The 23,197-nt window shown below is 43.0% G+C and overlaps 1 protein-coding gene across 7 annotated transcripts in view; it reads right to left on the bottom strand.

Moving 5' to 3' along the window:
• Nucleotides 1–23,197, bottom strand: part of LOC125231683 (F-actin-uncapping protein LRRC16A) — a 34,295-nt gene that overhangs the window by 6,639 nt on the left and 4,459 nt on the right. For 6 of the 7 annotated variants that reach the window (XR_007177656.1, XR_007177657.1, XM_048137200.1 and 3 more), the window contains exons 7-25: nucleotides 22,776–22,865; nucleotides 21,923–22,188; nucleotides 21,475–21,662; nucleotides 21,096–21,173; nucleotides 19,870–20,054; nucleotides 18,864–19,015; nucleotides 18,098–18,213; nucleotides 17,776–17,847; nucleotides 16,772–16,943; nucleotides 14,184–14,319; nucleotides 13,390–13,582; nucleotides 12,590–12,708; nucleotides 10,579–10,699; nucleotides 9,667–9,687; nucleotides 9,148–9,322; nucleotides 7,907–7,978; nucleotides 7,432–7,594; nucleotides 5,856–5,902; nucleotides 5,109–5,204 (exon numbers count right to left, since the gene is read on the bottom strand). Coding sequence is in view for 5 of the 7 variants with exons in the window: in XM_048137200.1 (XP_047993157.1) it covers nucleotides 5,109–5,204; nucleotides 5,856–5,902; nucleotides 7,432–7,594; nucleotides 7,907–7,978; nucleotides 9,148–9,322; nucleotides 9,667–9,687; nucleotides 10,579–10,699; nucleotides 12,590–12,708; nucleotides 13,390–13,582; nucleotides 14,184–14,319; nucleotides 16,772–16,943; nucleotides 17,776–17,847; nucleotides 18,098–18,213; nucleotides 18,864–19,015; nucleotides 19,870–20,054; nucleotides 21,096–21,173; nucleotides 21,475–21,662; nucleotides 21,923–22,188; nucleotides 22,776–22,865 (2,462 nt within the window). In the remaining 2 variants the exon portion in view is untranslated. The remainder of the gene's footprint in view (nucleotides 1–5,108; nucleotides 5,205–5,855; nucleotides 5,903–7,431; nucleotides 7,595–7,906; nucleotides 7,979–9,147; nucleotides 9,323–9,666; nucleotides 9,688–10,578; nucleotides 10,700–12,589; nucleotides 12,709–13,389; nucleotides 13,583–14,183; nucleotides 14,320–16,771; nucleotides 16,944–17,775; nucleotides 17,848–18,097; nucleotides 18,214–18,863; nucleotides 19,016–19,869; nucleotides 20,055–21,095; nucleotides 21,174–21,474; nucleotides 21,663–21,922; nucleotides 22,189–22,775; nucleotides 22,866–23,197) is intronic. The other variant, XM_048137201.1, reaches the window with a different exon arrangement.

The following is a 23,197-nucleotide window of genomic DNA, read 5'->3' as shown; positions in this document are numbered from 1 at the left end:
AAATTTACTACAAATCTCTCATTAACACTTTAGTGCTAGCTCTTATAGTTTTCGCGTGATCCGTCACGAAAGTTGGTCCTTGCTGCAATTTTCTTTAAAGAATATTAAAGTGTTCTCCCAAAATGCTTACGAAATCGTCGAAATTTGTTTGATACGACTAAAATATTGTAAACTCATGACTATAATTAAATTAAGGGGATAAATTACTACCATGGATGGGACTTGAACTCACGGCTTCTGAATAGAAACTCGAGGGCTCTACCAACTGAGCCACCAAAAGCTCATCTCTAGTTAGCGAATCTTTCAGCTTTCTACTATATGAATCAATGGTACCCCTAGCGTTATTTATCTATCATATCTATCAATCTAGAGGCCGTGAGTTCAAGTCCCGCCCATGGTAGTGATTTTTTCCCCTGAAATTAATTCTTGAGTTTATAATATTTTAGTACTATCAAACCGATGATTTCGTAAACATTTAAGGAGAAAACTTTTCATTCATTAAAGAAAATTGAAGAAAGGAGCAACTTTCGTGACGGATTGCGCGAAAACTATAAGTGCTAGCACTAAAGTGTTTATGAGAGATTTGTAGTAAATTTATTAAAGATTACTTCGTTCCTACACGCTTTTTCTGTATCTTAATCGGTTTTGTCAGAAATCGAGAAAAATCGCATTTTCGGCTCTTTAAGGGGGGGTAGATGGGTGACGCAGTGGGGGGAGGAGTGGGGAGGGTTGATGAAAAATAACTTCGGCCTATAATGTACATATCCCAATTAAAAAAAAATCTTCCATTAATTATGCCAAAATTTTCATACATCTCTTTCCAGGAGCAACGTACTAAGTACTAAAGGGTAATAATACATAAATAACTTATTTTGACATTGTTGATCCAAACTAATATTTTTGATAAAAATATATGTAATAGAGTATAAAATCGCGATTATTATATGAAAATATAGTAGGTGTCGCTAACTCGTATGTGGTAAAAAAAAAATTTTAAACATAAATTTAAAAAAAAATGTACTTAAGGTGGCTCGCCTAGGTTACCCGAAGCTCAGGCTGCGTTAGATGGCGTTAATCTGCAAATTACCGGTCTTATTTTTTTTGTGGAGTCGTACAGGCATTTATATACTTTCAATTATGCTTCGCGAACATTTAATATTAAAATTGACGTATTACAACATACATTCAACTTCTCATTGTAACGTTAATCCCCTTAATGTAGATAAATTTACTATTTTACACTATTTTTAAGTACCACTCACACACATACAAACAGTGTTTTTGTATTCCTTCTAGTCGATAATTTCACGCGGCGACAGCTTGTTTAAATAGCCTTGCGGTAAATACGTGCCATCGAATGATTTGCATGGAAGTACTGGGTTCGAATCCAGGACTTTTTCTCTTTTTTTTTTAATACTACGTCGGTGGCAAACAAGCATACGGTCCGCCTGATGGAAAGCGGTCACCGTAACCTATGGACGCCTGCAACTCAAAGAGTGTCGCATGCACGTTGCCGCCCCATTAGAAACTTGTACACTCCCCTTTGCTGTGTGTGCACAGCAAAAAGGAGTGTACAAGTTCAAAGGAGGGTTTGGGTTGCCGACGACTCAAAGGACAATAGACGGAACAAATTAGTTCCGTAAGTCCTCCCGTCGTCAGCACCCCGCACCCTCGTTGAGCTCTGGCAGCCTTACTCACCGGCAGGAACACAACACTATGAGACACTATTTTTTGTTTTATTATTATACATAAATGTATATGTACTCGTACAGTAGTTACTGAGCGTTTTCCACAAAAAAGATTAAAAACCTATTCTCTTACATGGTAATAATTTTTGGGTTCGTCGAACTCAGAATTTCTAACATAATTATCCTAATCTGATATTTTAAAAATTCCAAAAAGTATAAGTAGATAAATATTAGTTTCTAAAGTACGATTCGAATGATTTTTTTTTTCGAATTGTTTATTTTCGATGGAGCAAGGGTATTCAAATCGCTTTTGAAATCTTAAATTAGTACCTAAATGAAAATGCAATAGTTAACTGAGTATCGTAGTGCTTTAAAAACTCAAGTGGACTTTTTTTATCTAAGGAGTAATTTCGAGAATATATTATATTTAGCGAGGGTATTAAAAGTTGTGTTTTATATCTCAACTTAATAAATGGGAAATCAAAATGACAATAAAAAAATCAATATGTTCTCTAAGATAAAATTGATACCTTCGGCTCCATTCTTGCTTGGTCAATAAAAAATACGAAATTTATATCCAAAAAAAATACAAAAAGTTTATAGAATCCCGGGACTCGAACTCAGTTTCACGGCGTGACAGGCGACTGTTCACCAAAGACGCCATTACATAACACGCGGTTACCGACGAAATTAGGCTATACGTATATAATTATTTAAATATAAATAATAATGTCAAATCCATACTAAAATTACAAATAAGAAAGGGTGTGTGTCTGTTTGTTTGTCCGTCTTTCACGGCAAAACCGGAGCGACGAATTGACGTGATTATTTAAGGGGATTTAGTTGAAGGGATGGATAGTGACATAGGCTACCTTTTGTCTCTTTCTTACGCGAGCGAAGCCGCGGTCAAAACCTAGTTTATTATAAATGGGAAAAGCTGGTTACTCTATAATCTGAAGTGGAAGAATTCGTTGTTTCACCAAAGATAATGTGTGTTTATTTGTTTGTTTGTCCGTCTTTCACGGCCAAACGGAGCGACGGATTGACATGTTTTTTAAGTGGAGATAGTTGAAGGGATGGAGAGTGACATATGCTACTTTTGTCTCTTTCTACCGCAAGCGAAGCCGCGGGCAAAAGCTAGTACAGCACGGGTAGCATGGTCGCGCGATAGACGATAAAATATCAGGCCGTCCCTGTCGCACTATTAGTAAGTGCGATTATAGGGACGGCCAGATGTTTTATCATTTATCGCGCGACCATAATTGCCTGCCTGGACCAGATTATATTGATGATAATTATTATTTGTAACCATTTAGTTAATATTGTCTTCAGTTACCGCGATAGTTACTCATGAAATAAAAACTATGAAAACGGATTAAATCGTGTATAATGAATTTACAATTCATCCCGACGTTTCGAACACAAAAATTACAATGTGCAAAAGCTACCCACATACCTACATACATATTCATATATATAACTATTTAGTTGTTGAAGAAAAACATTCACACAACAATAACATAGGTCAACTATCTCAGTAAGTGTAAGGAAGTCAGAACATTACTAATACTATGCCCACACTATGACCTATGTACCTGACCTGACGTGTAATATTTTATTTTATCAACAAAGGCATAATAAAGATTGTATTGTATTTTTGTATGAAAATAAAAAATAGGAAAGAAATATAGTAAGAGTCTTTTTTAATAGAATATTTATTCTATTAAAAAATATAAAAAAAAACTTAATAAATCAAAAAAAAGTTCAAATGATTAAAAAAGACTCCGGAATCGAACTCGAGATCTCCTGTTTCATAGTCAATGCATTTGACCGAGACGCCATTTCGATTTACACTAGCAGTGTCGAAATACACGATATGTATCTTTATTGACAAAATGCGTCATTATTTCTGAGTCTGCTTGAGTTAAGTAAACCAATATCTTTAAATAATTACTTGTCAAGAGCCAAGTGTCACTGATGACAATGTCAACTAAAAATGCGCGAAATATGACGGCTCTGTGTCTGTACACAAAATTTGGCACGCACATTTTCGTTAAATTAATAAAAAATTCACATGGATTTGTCCATGATTTCTGTATGAAACAATGTATTTCGTTCAATACTGCGACGATGGATAATGTATAGTAGATGTATGTGCATATTTTTATTTATTTGTAGTGTGCGGTGACTAAATAAATGGTAGATGTTTTTTGTATGGAAAGCGAGCCACCTTAACAAAAAGTCAGGAAGTTCATTTTTTTTTAATTGATGTATCCCTAATATATCTATAAAATATCCAAAGAACAAGTTAATCGGATACGCGGTTTTAAAGAAAAAAATAAAAAACAAAATTTCTTTTTTTTAATTTTTTTCATAAACGGAAATAGTTTGAGGCATAATATTCAGTAGTAGTACATGTAGTAACAATACGAATAATCCTGCATATCAATATTTCATATTTAGCCAGGGGCGATTTTACCATGGCAGTCCGGCCAGGCCCTTTGCAAGGGATCAGTATGGAGACGTAGATTTTTAAGTGATGTTTTCGAAGACGGTCCTATAGTAAAAGTTGGCTGTAGTTTTTAGATCCAGAAAAGATTATTTTGTATTACCAATTTGATTTCACATGTATAAGCTATAGTATAGACGGACCCAACTGCCATTTGTATGGATTGTTGGAAACTCTCAGTTCTCATATAAATTGCAGTGTTTTTGTACCGGATTTAACTCTGTAAGGTTCCTTCGACCAGTACGAAATATACTAGTCGAGGATAAGAAGTTTGATTTTATTTTCACCTTAAGATTGACAATTACAACTTGCAGCACTTGATTGACCAACCAGTATTAAGCGTTATGTCAAGCGGTTCATTCGGCTCGTAAGCAGTGCTCGCGCAATCGCGGCGGTGAAATCCATAGCGCGTTAATATGCCCAATAAATAACTTAGCTTTAATCACGCAGCCAGAATGGCTTGCATTTTTCATGCGGAATATTATTGGCTTTGAATAATTGTTGAGTGATTTATAATATTTTAACCTTTTAATACTTTTGCGTAATTTTTGACTTGGCAGTACGATGTCTTGTCAGCATCAAGCCGTGTAGCCAACATGACCATAGCCTGAGTCACTGTCGTACTAATATAAAAGAGTCATAGAGAGAGATGACTACGATCCGCTACGGAGCGCTAACTATTGGCTTGTAGACTATGTTTATATATTCCTATACCAACTGGCCTAGTCAACATGCCAATGTAACATAGACTCCGCACTGCAAAACCCAGTCATTACTTGTACCTACCGTTGACAATCTAGCAATGGCTAGCTTCTGTTCGATTAGTATAAATTTAAAAGTAATGTAGCAAATCCCAATAAAACAAAAAGCGAAGTTCGCCTAGCGAATATCACTCAATACAAGGGACTTACCCATAGCATTGACATCATCCGACGATCGAGACGGCGGCGGGGTGGTGGGAGCTGCCTTGGCGCCCACGTTGTCCGAAGATTTGCAGCGCGACACTTCTGTTGAAAGAGGGCAAACTGTTTCAACACCTTCTAGAAGATTACACTAAACAATAAGGTCAGATGGTATTATGATCCTCATGTTTCTCGTACTGAGCGAGTACAAAAACAGCTTAATTTTTTTAAAACGCTCGAGCAAAATAATCTGCGGGTGTAGCACACTAGTGGGATAAACTTTATCGCATCGGTGCTTCTCTATTACACTTACAAACATAACATAAAATACAATCACGCCTGTATCCCATAAAGGGATAGGCAGAGCACATGAAACTACTAAAGCTTCAGTGCCACTCTTGGCAAATAAGGGGTTGAAAGAAAACGAAACTGTGACATTGCAGTGACAGGTTGCCAGCCTCTCACCTACGCCACAATTTAACCCATATCCCACAGTCGCCTTCTACGACACCCACGGGAAGAAAGGGGGTGGTGAAATTCTTAACCCGTCTCCACACAGGCATACAAATACACACACACACTACAGGCTACACTTACAAATACTGCGAAAAGGACCGGTCTGACATTATATCGTTTATCACGCGGCCATGCTTGCCTGCTCTTCAATATTAACTATTATAATTTAACTAAGCAGACTAAACAGCCATTTAAATGTAAGCAGAATTCACTAGTTGATTGAGTGGCAATATAACTTACCGCATTCTAATAAAACCGGTGTGCTTTCGCCTGACGTTACGCTATACCTGAAAGTAAAAGTTCATATAGATAAATCTTTAATAATGCACAAGCACATTATAGTAATAGTACGTCATTAGCCGGGTCCTCAGCCTCACTGACACCACGCATCACGCGCAAAACGTGCTCAGGCGCGCACGTTTGCGTCGCCCGAGCCAATTTGCTCGGCAAGATGGCGGGCCTCGGTCAGCTGTTCAAAATACTCTGCACGTATATATTCGCGTGGCACGTAATTCGAGGTTTTCGCATTTTCTTTTGAACAAGGATTAAAAAAACGAAATCATTCACGATTCACGGCAGTAAATATGTGCTCTCGTGAATAAATATTTTGAACAGCTCACCGAGGGCCGCATCTTGCCGAGCAGATTTCCTCGGGCAAGACAAACGTGCGCACATGAGCACGGACGTTTAGCACGCGAGGCATGCGGTCAATGTGGACCCGGCTGCTGGCATCGATTGTATTTTTGGCACCACCGACTATTTTTAAATGAAAATAGCGAGTGCAGCGGCGTGCGCGCTGATAGCGAGACTTCCTTGCTGCCGTGTGGGACTAGTCTAGTATACACTACACACGTACATGGTGTCGTCTCTCGGCAGCGCGGGCGAGCGGCGCAGCGGCGAGGGCGACGCGAGTGAAGACAGCGAGTGTAGAGAGCGCGACGTGAGCGGTGTGCGTGCTGATAGCGAGGCTTCCTTGCTGCCGTGTGGGACTAGTCTAGTATACACTACACACGTACATGGTGTCGTCTCTCGGCAGCGCGGGCGAGCGGCGCAGCGGCGAGGGCGACGCGAGTGAAGACAGCGAGTGTAGAGAGCGCGACGTGAGCGGTGTGCGTGCTGATAGCGAGGCTTCCTTGCTGCCGTGTGGGACTAGTCTAGTATACACTACACACGTACATGGTGTCGTCTCTCGGCAGCGCGGGCGAGCGGCGCAGCGGCGAGGGCGACGCGAGTGAAGACAGCGAGTGTAGAGAGCGCGACGTGAGCGGTGTGCGTGCTGATAGCGAGGCTTCCTTGCTGCCGTGTGGGACTAGTCTAGTATACACTACACACGTACATGGTGTCGTCTCTCGGCAGCGCGGGCGAGCGGCGCAGCGGCGAGGGCGACGCGAGTGAAGACAGCGAGTGTAGAGAGCGCGACGTGAGCGGTGTGCGTGCTGATAGCGAGGCTTCCTTGCTGCCGTGTGGGACTAGTCTAGTATACACTACACATGTACATGGTGTCGTCTCGCGGCAGCGCGGGCGAGCGGCGCAGCGGCGAGGGCGACGCGAGTGAAGACAGCGAGTGTAGAGAGCGCGACGTGAGCGGTGTGCGTGCTGATAGCGAGGCTTCCTTGCTGCCGTGTGGGACTAGTCTAGTATACACTACACACGTACATGGTGTCGTCTCGCGGCAGCGCGGGCGAGCGGCGCAGCGGCGAGGGCGACGCGAGTGAAGACAGCGAGTGTAGAGAGCGCGACGTGAGCGGTGTGCGTGCTGATAGCGAGGCTTCCTTGCTGCCGTGTGGGACTAGTCTAGTATACACTACACACGTACATGGTGTCGTCTCTCGGCAGCGCGGGCGAGCGGCGCAGCGGCGAGGGCGACGCGAGTGAAGACAGCGAGTGTAGAGAGCGCGACGTGAGCGGCGTGCGTGCTGATAGCGAGGCCTCCTCGCTGCCCGGCGGCGTGCGGCATGTGCGCCAGAACTCGTCTAGACCTGGAACATTATTTACATGTTATATTTAAAGTGTCCAATCTTAAACACCGTAGCGTAAAGTGTAGATTAGACGATCACCAGTCTCACTTGGATAATATGAATATCAGCTCAACGAATTGAGAAGAACATTGGGTCTTGGCTGGAAAGAGCTGAAAGGAGCAGCTCATGATGACGACAAAACAAATGATATTAATTTTTCTGCGAGCCCTATGTCGCATCATCATCAAACTGAAGTTAAATTTTGAGAAGCAGAAGATAACTATAACTATCATTTCTAGAGAAAATAAAACAGATTTAAATTTCGGAAATCACCTTCGTCTATGTCTTGTGATTGATCCGTGATAGGCCGAGATGGTGCTCTGGTTTTTAGTCTTCTTGGACGACCTGTAAATAAAATACAAACATGTTATCTTATTTGCGTGATGAGTGATGTACCTATAGTATACAAATTATCCAGAACAAGTAAAAGGTGTAAATAGCATTCTGAGATAAAATAAGGGGCAGGGACAGCATCTCGTTGCTGGAGCACTGACTATATACACTAGACACGGACCCTTGACGAGGTGGCGCAGCTTGTTGGCGGGCAGGTCCGCGAGCGCGTCGCCGGCCTCGCCGTGCAGCGGCGGCAGGGACAGCATCTCGTTGCTGGAGCACTGACTATATACACTAGACACGGACCCTTGACGAGGTGGCGCAGCTTGTTGGCGGGCAGGTCCGCGAGCGCGTCGCCGGCCTCGCCGTGCAGCGGCGGCAGGGACAGCATCTCGTTGCTGGAGCACTGACTATATACACTAGACACGGACCCTTGACGAGGTGGCGCAGCTTGTTGGCGGGCAGGTCCGCGAGCGCGTCGCCGGCCTCGCCGTGCAGCGGCGGCAGGGACAGCATCTCGTTGCTGGAGCACTGACTATATACACTAGACACGGACCCTTGACGAGGTGGCGCAGCTTGTTGGCGGGCAGGTCCGCGAGCGCGTCGCCGGCCTCGCCGTGCAGCGGCGGCAGGGACAGCATCTCGTTGCTGGAGCACTGACTATATACACTAGACACGGACCCTTGACGAGGTGGCGCAGCTTGTTGGCGGGCAGGTCCGCGAGCGCGTCGCCGGCCTCGCCGTGCAGCGGCGGCAGGGACAGCATCTCGTTGCTGGAGCACTGACTATATACACTAGACACGGACCCTTGACGAGGTGGCGCAGCTTGTTGGCGGGCAGGTCCGCGAGCGCGTCGCCGGCCTCGCCGTGCAGCGGCGGCAGGGACAGCATCTCGTTGCTGGAGCACTGACTATATACACTAGACACGGACCCTTGACGAGGTGGCGCAGCTTGTTGGCGGGCAGGTCCGCGAGCGCGTCGCCGGCCTCGCCGTGCAGCGGCGGCAGGGACAGCATCTCGTTGCTGGAGCACTGACTATATACACTAGACACGGACCCTTGACGAGGTGGCGCAGCTTGTTGGCGGGCAGGTCCGCGAGCGCGTCGCCGGCCTCGCCGTGCAGCGGCGGCAGGGACAGCATCTCGTTGCTGGAGCACTGACTATATACACTAGACACGGACCCTTGACGAGGTGGCGCAGCTTGTTGGCGGGCAGGTCCGCGAGCGCGTCGCCGGCCTCGCCGTGCAGCGGCGGCAGGGACAGCATCTCGTTGCTGGAGCACTGCTGCTCGGCCACCGACTTGGGCCGCACGCGACGCGCGCCGCGCTCGCGCCGCCGGCAGCCCAGTGGAGTTGCCTGGGAAGCACATACACAAATTCACACCTGTGTTCCCCAAAAAGTTATGCAATGACGCGCAGATTTGTAAAATCTACCCTTCAATTAAAATTACCTTACGACTCCAGGTGGGTGTCTACGCAAGTAACGTGATCTATGATGCCTATTTGCAGTGTACTTTATACATAATATGAGTTTTTAGCATCAAATGTTCAGCCGTAAAATGCTCAATATCAGACCTCTATTGATAAACCCAGTCAAATTCGACATAAACGTGTTAATTAATAAAAATAAAAATGTCATATGAATTTTTATTAAACAAAAAGTACACTTTTGTCAAACTAATATAATCAAATTATGCTTACCAAGTTCAAATAATCCAATTTCTGTCAGCATGCGTGTTAGTAAAAGCCTCATTAATTAAATTTACATACTTTACACATACAATTTATTACAGTTCAATTAAAACGTCAACAGTTTGTAGCGCAGAAAATAAGACGTTTTAAATATATTTCCAAGATAAAATGACCAAAACAGAGATTGTCGTCACAAATGATAAGGATATACAAATTAAACCTATAATTTAAGAAAATCGATAACTTGTAATCTTAGTCCATAGGAGTGATAAGGGTATCATTTGATAGTAAATAGTGTGTAAAATTGGCACATCTGAGGGGGGAAATGCTGTAACCAAGAACGCAGCAAGCAATTATAGCCAAGTGCAGGAAATTCTCAATAGCGACCAACAGCAGTATATCCATCTTAACCGGAAGAAGAGACAACTAAGTGATTCCGTCGGAGAGATTATACGCCCAATCACATACTGACCCAGGGCGCCCAACCCAATGATTATCAGGTCGCCGGACAGTAACCGGCCTGTGTGCGTAGACGAATTCACAAACGCTCACGGCCCAGCCACAACATTGGTCTAAGCGCGACAGCGGTGAGCGGCGTCCATACGTGCGAATGAAAAGTCCCATCGCTGTGTCTCGCTCCAATGTATGGGCGCCGCTCACCGCTGTCGCGCTTAGCCCAATGTCGTGGCTGAGCCGTCACGATAATATCTCTTTCGTAGCTATCTATCTCTATCGCTTTTGGGTATTGGCGCGACAGAGCCAGACTCCATTTCGTTGGCGGTTCGCGTCGCAGAAATGCCATAGCTTGAAAAGATGATGGTAGCCGAAATGCTTCGCAGAAATGACAGGCTACGGGGCCTGTCAGTTATTTGGTCACTTTTTGACAGTAAATGAGCCTGGGACCGCAGAAGATGGGCTTACCGCTGAGTGTGATATCGGCGTGAGAAGGTCGGGTATGTCTGCTTCGCTGCTTGGCACTGGGTCGCTATCGGCACTGTCCACTCCCTCGCACGCCGACAGCGCCAGACTCTCTACCGCTTCACTGCAAGGGAGATTGTCATCATTTAAACAGTTTATTGTAGAGGGACTTAAGTTTGAAGCTTTTATTTAATTTCACCTGGCCCATCGATTGTGATGTAATTTTGTAAGATATATTTTACACTCTGTTTCGAACACATGAATCATAAATTTTTCCTTACAAAAAATATTTTTTTATTGCATTAAATACATAATTTTTGCTCTCGGGGGTCAAATCTCCGTGATTTTGCCTCACTAAAAACAAACTTTTTTCAATACAGCACATCCACTACCCGAATACTAAAGTTCGTAACTTTTTCAAATTATTAATATTGATGGGGATACGTTACGAATTGATAAATCATACATTCTTTACGATTACAAAGATAAGCCAACAGCTGTTGTTTGTTTACCTAAAACACATTTATCTAAGTGCACTGTGTGTTATCGGCTCCATTATTAAATAAAATATGAAAAACACGCGCACTATTAATTTCACAACGCCGCAACAGTAAAACAGGACAAGAGTAACGGCGGCAAACAAATCGTGACTGAACTTGTGAATGAGTTGTGTTTACTTAACGTCTCACCACGGGTCGAGTGAATCATAGGTAACTATCATAAGTGTTACTCTGGTACTCTTCGAGATTTCGAAGAATCTGTGTTTATTAGCAAGGTCTATTCAAGAGTTAAGGTTAATAACTAGGCGTGCATCATGATCTAGTAGTCTAAACTTCGCAAAATTGTAAATACCTACAAATTATATTTAGAAAGAATTACAAAGTACCAGTTGCTTGCCTCCGAAAATTTCCTGTATTATTTCGAATTACTTTTTCTTCAAAGGTTTCACACGTTTATGCAATTGAGGTTCTACGAACGCCTCGTCACTGCAAAATATTTTTCAGTACAGATGGTGTTTTTTTTACGCACTAGTGCGAGAAGTGGATCATTATATGCCAGGTCGAAACTTTGAGGGCTCATCTGTACTGAAAAACGTCGTACGATACACGTGCGAAAAGGAAATTCGTAACTCGTGTCGATTTAAAACACTCCCTTCGGTCGTGTTTTAATTTATCGCCACTCGTTTCGAACTTCCTTTTTTACGCACTTGTATCGTAATGTACTATATTTACATTACTTTTATAAATACAAAATGAATTGAACACTAGAAATCAGTTGTCTGCAGTTGCGTCTGACCCGGTCAAGGCCGCAACTAACACGAACGAGGGTAGTACTTACAGTCGTTTTACTAAACCCTTTATGATAAATGTTGCGATATACGCGAGTTATGTGACTTGCACTTGTGGGGCATCGCACCTGTAATGCAATTATTTCGTAATCGCTTCGAAGAGGTCGATTTATTGTTACAATGTGAATGGCATTGAATGACAACTGGGTATTTAGCTACTAATGTAGATTCGTGTTCTTTAGAGAATAGAATGTGGTTTATTAGAAAGCACATAGACAAGAAGCTGGCACTGAAGCTTTAGTAGTTTCATGTGCTCTGCCTACCCCTTTACGGGATACAGGCGTGATTGTATGTATGTATGTATGTATGTACATAGACAATGAACAATATTTAAGAATGAAAATGTGTCAAAATAATGTGTCACGAAATTAAGTGAGAAAAATAACGGGGGCATACTTTTAAATACGTAACCGAAGCGTTGTTCGCACTTGGCCTCAACTTAATTGCGCGAACAGTTTAGTTGAGGCCAAGTGCGTTACGGCTTGTGTGCTTATGAAAGGAAGAATAATCTGGACGTTACGAACTCGAGGCCTGATGTAAAGTTAAAATTTAAATCCCTATATTTTATTTACCTCTACGCTTCTACATAATTCTAGCAAACGAGGGACAAGTAGATGAACGAACAATTGTCTATTACGACACTGGCAGTGTTAGAAGTTGACTCACTTGAGCAGGTCCTGTAGCGTGGAGGAGCACGGCGCCATGGCATCCCGTACGGCTTGCAGCGTGACGAGTTCGCCGCTCGCGCCGCCGCCGCCCATGGCCGCGAACACTTCGCTGCATCTCTGAAAAAACATTTCACGATGTATTTTTGATATAGAAATTTTAATTAGCCTCGCACTTAATTCGTATCGTACTGCGTGTACTAGACATCACAAGCCGCTCTGGAGCCGATGGTCGTGAATAAGATGAATACGTCTATTATGCGCCAATATAAGCATAAGCATGTGAAAGCATCTGAACGGTTGGAAGTATTGCTGGACAAGGTTTGGGCGCTAACGCGAGCGTGTGCGTCGTCACTGAGGCCGCGTTGTCAGTGGTCGTGTGTCTGTTACCTGCAGGTACTGGTGCAGCAGCTGGTGCGCGGCGGCGGCGGCGCGCTCGAGCGCGGCGGGCAGCGGCGGCGGCGGCAGCGCGCGGAGCGTGTGCGTCGTCACTGGGGCCGCGTTGTCAGTGGTCGTGTGTCTGTTACCTGCAGGTACTGGTGCAGCAGCTGGTGCGCGGCGGCGGCGGCGCGCTCGAGCGCGGCGGGCAGCGGCGGCGGCGGCAGCGCGCGGAGCGTGTGCGTCGTCACTGGGCCCGCGTTGTCAGTGGTCGTGTGTCTGTTACCTGCAGGTACTGGTGCAGCAGCTGGTGCGCGGCGGCGGCGGCGCGCTCGAGCGCGGCGGGCAGCGGCGGCGGCGGCAGCGCGCGGAGCGTGTGCGTCGTCACTGGGCCCGCGTTGTCAGTGGTCGTGTGTCTGTTACCTGCAGGTACTGGTGCAGCAGCTGGTGCGCGGCGGCGGCGGCGCGCTCGAGCGCGGCGGGCAGCGGCGGCGGCGGCAGGGCGGCGGCGGCCTGCGCGGCCAGCGCCGCCGCCGCCTCGCCGCCGCCCCACGCGCGCTCCAGCGCCAGCGCGCGGAGCGTGTGCGTCGTCGCGGGTGCCGCGTTGTTCGCCAATCTGTACAGACAAATTCAGAAATTCAGTGTCATCAGAAGTGGTCATCATATTTTACCCCTGTCCCAAGTTTTAGTGCTAACAGTTTTATCAACGACAGTTATCAAACACATGAACGTTACGTTACGTATTCAGAATTATATAGAAATTCCCATACAAAAATTTTACAAACACTGAATAGGGAATATGCATGATTTATTTTTTATACGATTCTACTAGTTATTACATTACTAAAAATTAGTATAACACATCTAAAATATAAACTAAGAAACTAGAAAAAAAAAATTGATAAAACCATTCATTCATCAAAAACATATCATTTGCGGGCAATTTAAACGCGGCATTTTGGCGCGCTCGGTCGAGTGTAACCAAACGTCACACGTCACACATACGTGAGTACACACAAGTGGGAGTGAGAAAAGAATAATTCTTTCCCGCTGCACGTCTGCAAGCTTTTTAAAAAATAAATTTCAAAATAAAAACATTTTGGCAATTTTGGAGTTACGTGCATAATCTGTAACGGACGGTTCGGTGCAACCGATTCTTATTCTATGAGATTTAACTCTGAGGGGCCATAAAGAGCTAGAGTCGTGTAAGGTCGTACCTCTCGTGCAGCTCTCGCCACAAGGCGGCGACGCGCTCGCTGGCGCCGCGGCCGCCGGCCGCCGCGTCGCAGCCCGGGAACTCCACGCGCCGCACCGACACCGAGCGCCGCAGCGCCGTCGCGATGTCCGTTAGACCTGTTCAACAAAATATAGCCTGACAAGATTTTATTTGACCCTGAAAGAGTGTCGCTACAAACCGCTTTCATATGGCAATAATGTTCGGACGTCATGTATAATGGGGACAGCGTGTACTGGTTTCGCGTAAATATTTGTAGATAATGAAAACAGGGTTTTAGAGAATCAAAGTTTAATAAGCATGGTTTAAATACTCGCTACTTGTTTCCGTACAGCCCTAAATCCATGAATCTTGTGCCTTTATCCAAGTCGTTAGAAAATCTAAAATATTTACTTCTCGTTTACATCACTGACATTCAATGACTTTCGACGACGGGTGTCAAATATTAATCCTTGCCAGTAAAAGAAATTAGTTCAGCTGAAAATCCGCAACGTGGCGAGGGTCAAATAAAAACTTGTCAGGCTATAAATACTAGTCATGAGAAAGTTTCAGCTAAATTCATCTCGAGAGATTACGGAATGGATGAGCCGGTTAGCAAAAAAATAGTATGAGCGCCGCTAACTGTCGCACAAGGAACCTAAAGTACCGACATTGAGCCCGGAAAATCCATAGCAAAACAAAAGACTGTCGCAATCAAACTAGGGTGAGAAAATGTTTCTCACCGTGAGAAACATTTTTTTATCGATATCGAGTAAGTTTTGTTTAAAAAAAATCATACCGATGTGTTTAGGTACGTACGTTATTTTATAATTATTCACGCCAAACGCAAAACAAGTAGTAAGTTAAGGGTTTGTTTTATATGTGTTATATTTCATCTAAAATACAACGTAACCTATATTATCAACGTTACTTGTATTTCTGCATATTAAGTAAGTAATATCCCTTTCCTTTTAGCTTGGCCGTAGTCGGGTGACAAAGAGGTAATCAACCTCATTGTAAATTTATAATAGACACTGCAGAAAATTAATAGGTATTCCATAAGACATTGAATGTCATTATTGTCATTTCATTGCGTATGACAGTGATAAAATATAAGTTGTGTCTCTGTAGATAATTATTATTTAAACCTTAAATATTTTGACACGGACGTGGTTGATATATGATGATGATGATGATGATGGAGTCCGACCGATTTCGGCCATGGCGACCACTTCGACCCCTAAATAAGGTTCCGACGCTCATGCGCCCGAAGATGGCTGATGTAGCCTATCTTTGCGGCGAAACTCCGTCCACATTGAGGACACGTAAGTACGCCGTGAGTGTAATTATAGGATATGGCAGCGGGTGGGCGGGCCTTGAGCTGGTCGCGTCTAGTATCGAGGTCAACTTTACGTTGATCCTCGAAATTCCGCACTTTATTAAATATCAACCTGCGCCATTCTGGTCGTTGTGCTGCCAAATGCTCCCATTGAGAGGGCTCTATGCCACAACTCTTCAAGTGACGCTTTTGGACATCCTTGAACCGAAGGAGTTGTCCGCCATGCTTTCGCTTGCCCTCCTCCAGTTCAGGATATATAAATAGGTTGATATATAAAACTATTTAAAATGAGTAATGTGCAAGATCGTATTAAAACGTGGATAACCAATCACCCTGAACTAGTCTACAATGAGTTTTATAAATTTGCTCCCTTGACGTCGAGTGAAGTCGAACGTTCATTTAGTATACATAAATGGCTTTACAGTGATAAACGAAACAGTCTTCTCCCAGAGAATGTTGAAAAATTAATGATTATATACTCCTATTACTATAACAAACCCAATAAGATGTCAAGTGCTGCTGTGTGTACTGACGTGGATTTCGAGGAAGAAATTTCATCTGTCTGTACCTGTATAATTATTTATACATTTTTTTTTCATTTGGTGGGCCATTTTCTTCTCATATTTAGAACTATCGATATCTATAAAAAAATGTTTCTCACCCTAGTTTGATTGCGACAGTCTTTTGTTTTGCTATGGATTTTCCGGGCTCTGAATTATTACACTATCTAGTAAACACACGCTCATACGTGAGACTGAATCGGACGAGTCACCTCAAAAGTAAAATGCAGAGTGCAGAGTACGATTTTCAAATTTGTGCGGTAAAGATTTCCAGACAAGTTGATATCGTAACGCCTCAGTGAACACCGTACTTTCGTAGAGCGTCGTAAACTCGTAACTTGATGGTAACATAATTATAGGCTGTTAGCACCACACTTTGCATTCTCATAAACGGCATACAAGTATACATGCATACATACAACATACATACAATCACGCCTGTATCCCATAAACGGGTAGGCATAACACATGAAACTACTAAAGCTTCAGTGCCACTCTTGGCAAATAAGGGGTTGAAAGAAAACGAAACTGTGACATTGCAGTGACAGGTTGCCAGCCTCTCGCCTACGCCACAATTTAACCCATATCCCATAGTCGCCTTCTACGACATCCACGGGAAGAAAGGGGGTGGTGAAATTCTTAACCCGTCACCACACAGGCTACAAGTATACAGTCAACAATAATAGTATATACCTTGCAGGCTGAACGCGTTGCGGTCGATGTAGAGCGTGTGCAGCGTACAGTTGCACTGCAGAGCCTTGGCCAGCAGCCGCGCGCCCGCGTCGCCCGCCAGGTTGCCGCCCACGTCCAGCGTGCGCAGGCGCCGCGCGCCGCCCAGCGCGTTCAGCAACCCGTACAGGTCGCCCTACAGAATACACTCATTTCACTACAGATTTCAGTTTAAGAATCTTGAAGGATTAGTTTCACTAAAGGGTAAGTTTTCATCGTCCAAATACAGACAGGACAGTTTCTTGTCGCGTGCGAGTAGAGCATTAAACAACCTTGCAAACGACATAGTTATAGATGTATTTAATTGTAAAATCCCTGTTATTAAGCACTATAATTATGATTCTTAAATGTTTTGTTTGAGCATGTCTAACATATTCGTCATTTATATTTAATTTATTTTATTTTAGTTTATGGAGATCCAACAGCTACTATTACAATATAACACTACTGAATAAGAGATAGAAAGCCAATTACAGGATCACACTTATAGAAACAATACATATTAATACATTTGAGTACATATTACTCAAATGGAAAGCATCAAAGCACGGACACAAACACATTGACGTAAGAATTCACACCAAACGTGGTATTTCAATAGTGGATGGTAATGACAATTTTAAGAATAACATAATAAATAAAATAAACTGCGTTTACCTTTTTGTTACTACCAGGAGTTCAACAAAATACAGTCATCATCAAATACATATATCGAAGTTGCTGAAGCTCTCACAACTATCGTAATAAGTCTCTATCAAAATGTTAGAGTGTGTCAATATTTGTGAAGCTTTGCCATTTCTGATAAATCTGATAGCGACTATGCAAAAAGGTAATCGCAAAAAGGCAGAACGCTGCATCCCGATCAATACAAGCCTAGTGGATCTAAGTTTACCCAAATGAAGAGCAATCGTGCATTGTTTGGAATCGAAACAAAAGTGGTTAAAACAACAATAAATACCTATACATACCTTTAGTTTACAATCACTAAGATCCAAAGAAATTAAAGCTGTGTCTGGTTCTTGTAAAACATGGACTAATGCCTGTAAAAAAAACACATATTAGTCTTGCTAGTAGATATTTGCCAGTAATACTAACAGCGTATAAAACTAAGGGTCCATTTAGACGGAGCGCAATCTCGCATGCCATTTTAGTTACATTGCGGACTGTTGAGGTTACATACATTCAGCACACCAATCAAATACCGCAATGTACTGAACCTCGCATACTAATTCTCGCACCGTATAAAAGAGCCCTAAATCACAGAACATTGTGGTCAGAATAGGAAATTACCTGTATTAAAGGTGGCGCATATGATCTTTTCCCTGTAAGTCTGCTTAGAGAGAGCTGGTGAATTGAGTGGTTCTTGCCAATAGCTCGGACGATACCGGACAGTTCTAATTCCATACCTAAAAGAAAGTAATTACATATTAATAAAGTATTGAATGCATTGTAAATTTAAAAAAAATGTGTGTTAAATTGTTATGTCATCCCTGACGCTACAACGCTTTTGTCATGAGGAAGCGACGTGCAACCTAATGAAAGACGATTTACTTCTACTAGTTTATTATTATGTAGTATAAATACAGTAACTCCAGGGCACAGGACAATGAAGGTCGTTGAATTGAGAATGATGTATCGTTCCATGTCTAGAAGATCCTTATGCATCTTCTGTAATACGGAGTACGATCGAGAGTACATGCACGGTTTGATTGAGACAACGACATCACTCTGAAAAGCTTAAGTTTTACGCCTGCCTCTGTCAGAGGAAACTATTGACAATAGCCCTTGACTGATCGTTGTAATGTAATGGCTCAGCCACGACATTGGTCTAAGCGCGACAGCGGTGAGCGGCAGCCATACGTGCGAATGAAAAGTCCCATCGCTGTGTCTCGCTCCAATGTATGGCCGCCGCTCACCGCTGTCGCGCTTAAACCATTGTCGTGGGTGAGCCGTAAGGCAATCTACGTAGCTCGTAATACTATCTCAGGGAACTATTTGTTTATTTAGAACAGCGCTTTGTCGTTGTGGAGCCTATAATATATAATAATATACTAACTGTTGTCAGAAAGGTCGAGCGACTGCAGACAGCGCACGCCGTGGATGCATGACTCGAGCACGTGAGCGGCTTGTGATGAAGACAGGACGCCTGACAGATTCAGCTTTACTCCCGTCGCGCTCTCGTTGCACGCTAGACCTAGGAGTAGGCTCCTGGAAACATACAAGAAAAAAGCTTTTTTTTTTTGTATGAATAGGTAGACGTTTGACCACGATCACACTTGATGGTAAGTGATGATGCGGTCTACGGTGGAGCACGCTTACCTATGAGATACCTATTTACTCTTGCTTTAAAGAGACCTGGATTATACTCATGTGGAAACACAGACTCAGGCAGGGCATTCTACTCCTTGGCGGTTCGCAAAATAAATGTTGAAGCGAAACGCTTAGTGCGTATTTTTGGAATACTAACCGTGAAGCGATGCCGCATTGCCGATTGTCTGGTGGTCCTAAGGTGAAATGGGGACGGCGGTACAAGGTTGTACAGTTCCTCAGCGCACTCTCCGAAATGTATCCTGATCCGTATTTAAAAGCCATTCAGCTCTGCATATACTGCGATAGGCATTCGCGAATAGTTTTGCCAAAGTCAGAATAGCTCCTGGCATCTAAGGTTTGTTGGTCAGGATTGCGAAAGGAATCGGCGGGTTTTGGGTGATTAGATTGATTAGGTTCCATTCTACAAATAATTTGTATTTTGTACGCCCTTAGGCAGAACACAGAGACTCTCTATGTACCTATATTAAGACCGTTTTAACACCTGTCTAGTCTATAAACCAATACATAGATAGAATAGGGTGTGTAGAGAAGTTGCAAATCGATCACAACCCGCCGCGTATTGTGGTTATCTGTCTATCGCTCTTCCGTATTGGTGCGACAGAGTCAGTTGCGTTTCGTGCGTATACGAACATAAACGATTGTGACTCACAATAAGTAGACTGGTTTGTTAAGTAATAGAATGCATGCTCGCGGTCTCCGTTGATCCAGGCAGACGATTGAGATAGACTAACTTGAGAGCATCAGGCAACATCTTGCAGTATGAGAAGTCGAGTGTGTTTAGAGCGAGGCAGGCAGTGAAGAACTGGCGGAACGATGGAGGTGGGTCCTTGGGCCGCCGCACGGCTGACCACGGGTTTCGTCCTACTAGTAGCTCCGAGAGTCGGGCTGCACAACCTCGTAGTAAAGCGCCCCACATCTGTAACATTTAGTTAAAATGAGTACAACGCAGCTTTTTTATATGTGATAGGAGGCAAACGCTTTGTACGCGGTTGTACGCTCTTTTCTTGAAGGTCGTTAGTGCGAGCAAGAAGGCAAAATTATTTAGGTACAACTTTGAGTTACGATGATTTTGTTGTTATGACTTGCAAGTCGTATTTAGCCACAGGGTCCAGGTCAGGGTGTGACGGCAATGGGACAATACTACCGTTAAAATGAAAGCGTCGTTTCCCTAGTGACAGTAGTGACTCATGATTTGCAGTGAAAATGCGACCGCACTAACTTTAATAAGAATTTCTGGCGTTTTTAAGGAGAATTAACGCTTAAGCATAAGGATCCACTAAGAGGTAATTCGTATAAAGATACGAACCAAATTTCGTCGTATAGTAAACGCAAATGTGGTATATTTTACATGCTACGTCACTTTGAAGTATTAATGTATGTATTTATGGCAGTTTGGTTACACATATTAACATTTCTTATCTTATGTAGGTACCAGACCAGACCTTACCGACCTTATGTATACATACCATAGTGATCAATCAAGCATACTACTCGTCATATGCCATTTGACGCAATTTCTCCGCATAAGAGATTATTATTGACTATAAGGAATTCCTTTTAATTATTTTTTTCTTCCGTTATTAATGCTTTGTTAAGCTCAACAATGGTTTTAACTTACACAGGAATTTTATTTATTTTTTCCTTAAAGAAATTGGTCTCATGCCATACAATTACGTAAACAATACATAATATAGTATCTTATTATACAGGTAAAGCCCCGCAAATCTAAGTTACTTGACCAGATGACGTATGCCATGAATAGTTGTATACTATACATGTAATAAAAAATATTTGTTTCATTTTGAAGACTGTTAATACATTAGTATATTGTTTTTCCATATATGGCGTCGTGTATATGCGATATTAAAGGGTGAAAATAAGAATTCGGACTTTTTTGGCCCATATTATCCAACTTTTAACAAATGAATACAAACCCATCGCAAAAAATAAAACTTACATTTTCTAATGTGGTTTCCGTGTTGGTCAAATTGAGATGAGTCAGTACGTTGGGTTGCGCTAGGAAGTTGTATAAATTCTGAAATAAACCACAATTAAATATTAATATTTATTAATTTATGTTGAGTCACAATTTATCGGCACATTGAGTTATAAGTCTATTTTAGAATGAATTTGTGGATTTAGTACAATAATTATTTACTCAATCCACTATAACGCTAAGAAGTATTTAGAATAGAACATTTGAAGTTTACAACAGCTAAATTCAAGCTCCGTGGATTATTTCTTTCGAGCTAAGTTCGAACCCATAATTTCTTGGATAATCTATTATTAACTTGATCTTCAAAGAGTTTTATAGATATGTCGCAGGGACAACTTACGTGAACATCGTCTTTGAGGTTGTTGTGCGACAGGTCGAGATGCGACAACGTGGAGAGATGGTTGGGGTTGTCGTTGAGCATGGCAGCGAGATGGCTGACAGTCTTGCCCGTGAGGCCGCATTGGGAAAGTGAGATTTGTCGCAGCCCGTCGGGGTTCAATGCCAACCCGGATAGAATGCTGATTGCACCTGCATAAGACAATAACAAGTAGTTAAACAAATGTTACATCTCCCGATAAATAGATAAAAACCTAATCAGAGTAAGAACTAGCTGTTTATTATTCTCTATCCTCAATCATGTAGGGATAAACGTCACAGTCATTACTCACCTCGGCATGGTCATGTCTCAACGCCGTCGCGCGCCAGTTCGCGCCTTGAGGAACGATTACGCCTTCCGATCGCACACAAGTCAGTGAAAGACCGACATGACTGATGAGTTAGTCACTCACCTTTATCTTCAATATGATTCTGAGAGAAGTCTATAGTGTGCATCGCTGGGCGACGCCGCGCCCTAACCAGCGCATGCCCTAATCTCGCCGCATGGTCATGTCTCAACGCGGCCGCGCGCCAGCTCAGGCGTTGCGGCGCGGGCGACGCGCAGCGGACGACGCGGGACAACGCCTCCCAAGCTTCGCCACCCACGCGCACGCCGTCGCCGCACACGCCGGTGAACCAGGTGTTGTGTTGTAGCGCGATCAATAGAGGGATCAGGTCTCTGGAATAGATACGGCGTTTTAGACTAGTTTGAGCAGCTGACTGAGGGCCGCCATCTTGCCGAGCACTGACGTTTTGCGCGCGACGCATTGCCTCGTGAGGCTGCTGGGTCACTGTGGACCCGGCTATTGAGCACTCAGTCCACAGTCTCAAAACAAACCTATGATCACTATATTTTTACAGATAAGTGACAGTCATTAGGACGTATTACAATGACCTAATTTCTTAGAAATAAATAACGATATAGCGCTGTTTGGTAGGTGGCACGGCATTCAGCTAAATTAAGTCAGATCGTGTATCTGGTCAAAGTCTGGGCGATATATTCCCGTAAGCGGTCGCCAAACAGGAAATTTTCTGCTCTAATAGCTACTTTTCTGCAATAATTACGATTTCAACGATTAATGTTTTTTTACAACTACAAAAAAGTAGTGTTACAATCGCTTAAACTATACGACATGGCAATACATTGTTCAATAATGACCGGAAATACCAAAGCGAGGCGACCCAATAAAAAAGTTTTTTGCAAGATTAACAAACAACTAAGTCATAGTTCACAATTGTACCATTTATACAACACCAACACATTACCTTTGATCTAAATGGTCGAAATCCTTCAAATGTAGCATTCTAATATCATGTGCCAAGTAGATGGTGTCAATGTCCCACGCCACCTCGGCCCTAAAAAATAAAACATTTTTAAAATAATCAGAGGTTTCGTAATTCTATAAAAATACCAGAATTAAAAAAAGATTATCATTAGAGAATTTTTTTTATTAATTATTTTAAATAATGTACATTCATGAATACCTATAAATTGTGTTATTTACGAAGGCGCGTGCTCCGATTTGTAATGTATTAAAGGTTGACAAATCTGCACGTCATCCTGATTGTTACAACTGTACAGTGTACTATACTTATCGTTAATTGCTTTAGCACGAACTTGAAAAATGTACCTAGTGTTACTTCCTGTACCTACACAGTTTAAACAATAAATATTTCTGATTTCTTAC

Source organism: Leguminivora glycinivorella, chromosome 12 (genome assembly GCF_023078275.1).
Source record: "Leguminivora glycinivorella isolate SPB_JAAS2020 chromosome 12, LegGlyc_1.1, whole genome shotgun sequence".
Taxonomy (NCBI): Eukaryota; Metazoa; Arthropoda; class Insecta; order Lepidoptera; family Tortricidae; genus Leguminivora; species Leguminivora glycinivorella.
The sequence above is the reverse complement of the archived record's forward strand: the minus strand, read 5'-3'. Positions and strand labels throughout refer to the sequence as shown.